We start from the raw sequence: 4695 nt of genomic DNA on the forward strand, positions 1-4695 counted from the left end.
TAATAGAACAACATTTAACAGAGCAAACAATGAATGTGCAAATTTTGAGATATTGAACACCCTGAAATTATTATCTTTGAAATTTTGTAATAATAACGCTAATATTAAATTGATAAACAATTTTAAATAAAAAGATTAATTTCATATGTTTTCTCAGAAAAATTAATTATAGTAATAAAAGACAATATATGTGTATATAATTAAATAAGAAATATGAGCTACATAAAAGGGACATTTCTAATATTTAAAAAAATTGGCATTTATTTTTTATCCAATTTATCCCATGTAGCAGAGTGTATTAGGCTTTAAAATTATTAATATTTTTATATAATATGTAAATAACTAAGATAAGAAATATTTACATTTAATTATAATAACCTAAAAAATGGGATATTGAAATAGTATACATTTTAAGGAATGTATAATTCTGTTATTAAAAAATGCTGTAGAATGAAAAATAGAAGTATTGACACAGTGCATGCTAAAAATATATTATACATTAATTATATAGAGAGCACGTTTATTCAATACGCATAAATTATGTTATAAATATGTTTTTTTTTCTTGTAGTCTTTTTTGTATTTATTTAAATAGATATTATATGAAATATTATTACATTGGACAGTACACATACACTGAAATACACATTATTTATAACTCTTCATATTTTAAGTACAGTAAGGTATAATAATATATTATATAAGAAATATCAAAGAGACTGCTAATTATTAATTAACAGACTGATTTATTTGTCATCTTTTATAATAGTAATGGCTATTTTTAGATTATATATTTAATATAATATATGTTATAATTTTCTTCATATCTTAATGAAGTATTAAATATAAAAAGTTAGAAAATATCAAGGTTTTCTTGAGATTTCTATATGTTCTATATACTTTTTTAAATACGAATTGTTGACAAATGTAAGAATAGTTAAAACTCTTTACTTTTCGCATATATTGTAGATTATGGTTCAATATAGTTGAACCACATTTCTTTAAAATCATGAAAATGTTGCTAAGAGGAATAATTTATTCTTTGCTACAATAACATATTTTCTATTATTTTCAATATCGACCCGTTTAATTATATATAAGTATAAAATTATTATAAATGGATACATCAGGTATGTTACAATTTTCCATATGGTAAAGTATTTACTTAACTAATTTTGAGAATAATAATACGTTCGGAATTACCTTCATGTTGCTACACTTTCAATTCACTAGATTGTAATAGGAATTGCACGTCAAGTATAAATTTTTATTTTCAGATTAATTTTTGCTCTAAGGAATGACATAATTTTCAGTGCTAAACAGCATATAATTTAATATAATGTATGATTATGATCGAAAAACAAATAAGAGTACATGATCACCCTTTTCTTTACGGAAAAAAAATTTATGATAGCAATATATGTTAGAAAATAAATTGGGAATTTTGTATAAAATATAAACATATTACTATTTTATTTGACAAAAAAAATGATAAATTGTAACGGATAAGTACATTTATGAAACTAAAAAACAAAAAGGAATCTGTTTTTTTCTGAGCAAAACGTGCCTTTTTTAGCACAATTTTATGAATGATGCACTTGTATATTAAAGTAATCACGTCAATATGATTAATATACATACAAATATACACAAAAATTAAGAATTAAAAATGTTCTCTCAAAAAGTACATTTCGTTACAAGTATTACAAAAAAAATAACAAATAAATGGTTTAAATTATAGCACATATACCTGTGTTACACGGAATACACATATACATTAAAATGACTACCAGTGTTATGGTGGTAAAAATGTATACAGTTAAAATGTTACAAACACATTAAACCCATATTTACAGTTGCAGCGACATGGGTATAGTTGCATTCACATTTGAATTACGCTCCATTCTAAATTTTACGTTTCAAGAGAGTGACTTTTTAGGATATTAGCATTCTGTACCCGCATAACTTTGACTAAACATTTTAGAAAATTTTCTAATTTGATTGATTTACAAATATTTATCCTGACTACCAATATTTGCTTAAAAATGTTGCCGGCGGTAGTAAGGCATAAAATGAAAAATACACAGTAGTGCAACTTGGTTAAGTTGCTACATTTGTAGCGACCACATTACATGTCAATGGCGTAACTGTATTCATCTCGAAAATGGAAATTGTAATAAATTTTGTCCATTTCGTGATATAATATAGCATCTTTTAAATTATCTCTCATTGCATAACACGTTTCAAGTTTGGAGTCACCTTTTTAAAATTACAATATCTTCAGTGCTACGTACTTTTTCACCTTTGCATCATTATGACAAACAAATAGCAATATACTATATTTGTTCTAACCTCCTTAAATTTGTTATCAAAACTTCAGTTAGGGTTTACTCTTCTCTGGTGGTTAACAACTGCTTGGAATAAATCCACTTATTTTTGGTAAAATTATCGTATCACTATTTTTACATGGGTTGATAACGTAAACCGTATGGGTTTATAGGCATCATGGGGGATGGTAATCCTAATGAGCCACCCATTAATTCAGTTGGGTCCATATTCCTTAAAAGTTTACTTCTTCTACTCCTTCCATGGAACATATTAAAACCGAGAAAACTAGACTTGCACTAAGATAGAAAGGGGAAAGATATACATATTTATGAATTGTGCGTAATTTATAATGGTAAGTATTTCAAAACAATAAACTATTAATGCTGTTTTAAAATGTTCATATTTTAAAATATATTTTGAATTTACCTTATATAAAATGAAAAAAAGGATAAGACTTCCAGTACCATAAAGAGATGGCATGATATATTGCTTAAACACATCAGAGTTAAGTATATCTGATAAGGATGGAAATACATTAAAAAGAGATTCTATACCTATTGAGGCAAATCCATTTTTCATTAAACCTTCCAAAGATTTCATAAATTCACCTTGAAGATCGGTTAGCTTACTTAGATCTGGGATCACAAAGTTAGGAATTGACTCTTGGAATTTTAGCACTTCTGTTATAAGATCCTTATCAATAGGAATGTTACCTATTTCTCCTCCAAGACATGATAATTGAGACAATAATGTACTAGGATCATACTGTTTATAATTTCCTATATATGTTGTACATCTGTCACTTTCTCCATATGAACATAATTTTTTACCCATGAAATATAAATGAACTTTTCCTAAAATATATGAGCAATATATTTTTGGTTTTTCACTGGACTTAGTAATTTCATTTTCAATTCTTTTATAATTTTCAGCGTAATCAAACAAATCTTTCAAATGTTTAATTAGTTTCTTTTCATAAAATTTTGGTTCCGGCATGCATATGCTACTATTTGTACCATCCAATAATTCTTTTTCAATAAAAGACCTCCATACTTTACTAAATTCTGTAAAGGTAGAATTAATAGTAATATTTTTATTATTTTGATCACGAAACGTAGACAACTGATCATATAACCAATAATTCAAGTCATAACAATGCTTGTGGAAAAATGGTGTATTGTCTGTGTGTTTATCTCTGAAGTAAAATATATTTGCTATAAGCATGTTGCAAATTTCACGAATTCTTTCGTTATTATGAAAATGTTCACTTATTTTTTTACAATGATCAACTGAATTACATAAATCATTCTTTTTATTAAAGCCATCATAAAATTCATATGAAGGTAAATGCTTTAAATCATTTTCTTGCATAATGAACACGTATAAAACTATTTCATATTGTTCTGTAATTTTTAGAAGATAATGTTTTGTCTTATTTAATGAACTCTATTATGTACACAAAAAGGATGATAGATTCATGAGTTAAAAGAAAAGAAATAAAAATAAAATGTGTTAATCTATCAATTCACGAAGTTTTCTTCAAGTTTGAACATGTTCGTATTAGATTAAAAAGTAAAACTTCCACGTTATTGAGTAACCCCTTTTAACAAATAAAACAATAGGGCTACTTATCTGTGTTGTGTATTATAATATCAATTTTGCACATACATCAACTGTTTGCAAAAAGTAACAAAATTTTATATTCATTAATGAGAAATTAATTATAGTATAAAAAATTATATACAAAACAATATGAATAATGAAACAAGCGCAATTGAAGGGCATGGTTTAAGGATTAATAGAATAATGGAACAAGAAAGCAATCTCATTCATCTTATTGATACAAAGACACGTATACATGTTTTAGAACTGAAAAGGGTTATAGTATTCCTTTATAGCTTGCAGGATGGCTCACTCAAAGGAAAATGTGAATTTACGGGGATTTTATTCAATGATGTTATAAAATTGAGCTGAATGAAAATAAAACAGGCATATATAATATGTAATACTTTCGCATTATAAGTAAAATGCATAGGGAAAATAACACTGACACAAAAAATTTAGGAATAAATTACAAATGTTATTCCTTTGGATGTTATGTAAAGGGGATACGCTTAAATGACGAAATTATATTTGCAATACATCGAATGATTCTTCGCACAAAGATAAGAATTATGCTCCATATAATACGAAACATGATATTGTTGCAAATAGATATTTAAGAGACTAAGTAGCATACTACATGATGAATTCAAGACATACCTGTAAATACACACATGCTAAATGTTACACTTTATGAATAATATTTAGCTATAAATAACTCCTTAAAGAGCACAAACCCTTGGAGAATCACGAATAAATGAAAATT

At 25.9% G+C, this 4695-nt stretch overlaps 1 protein-coding gene across 1 annotated transcript; it reads right to left on the reverse strand.

Moving 5' to 3' along the window:
* Positions 1–2612: 2612 nt before the first annotated feature.
* Positions 2613–3698, reverse strand: PVX_101615 (variable surface protein Vir14-related; the record flags this gene model as incomplete). Its single annotated transcript, XM_001614018.1, has 1 exon — positions 2613–3698. One exon carries the CDS (start codon positions 3696–3698, stop codon positions 2613–2615), a length of 1086 nt encoding a protein of 361 aa, XP_001614068.1.
* Positions 3699–4695: the final 997 nt, after the last annotated feature.

Source organism: Plasmodium vivax, chromosome 14, assembly GCF_000002415.2.
Source record: "Plasmodium vivax chromosome 14, whole genome shotgun sequence".
NCBI classification, from domain to species: Eukaryota; Apicomplexa; class Aconoidasida; order Haemosporida; family Plasmodiidae; genus Plasmodium; species Plasmodium vivax.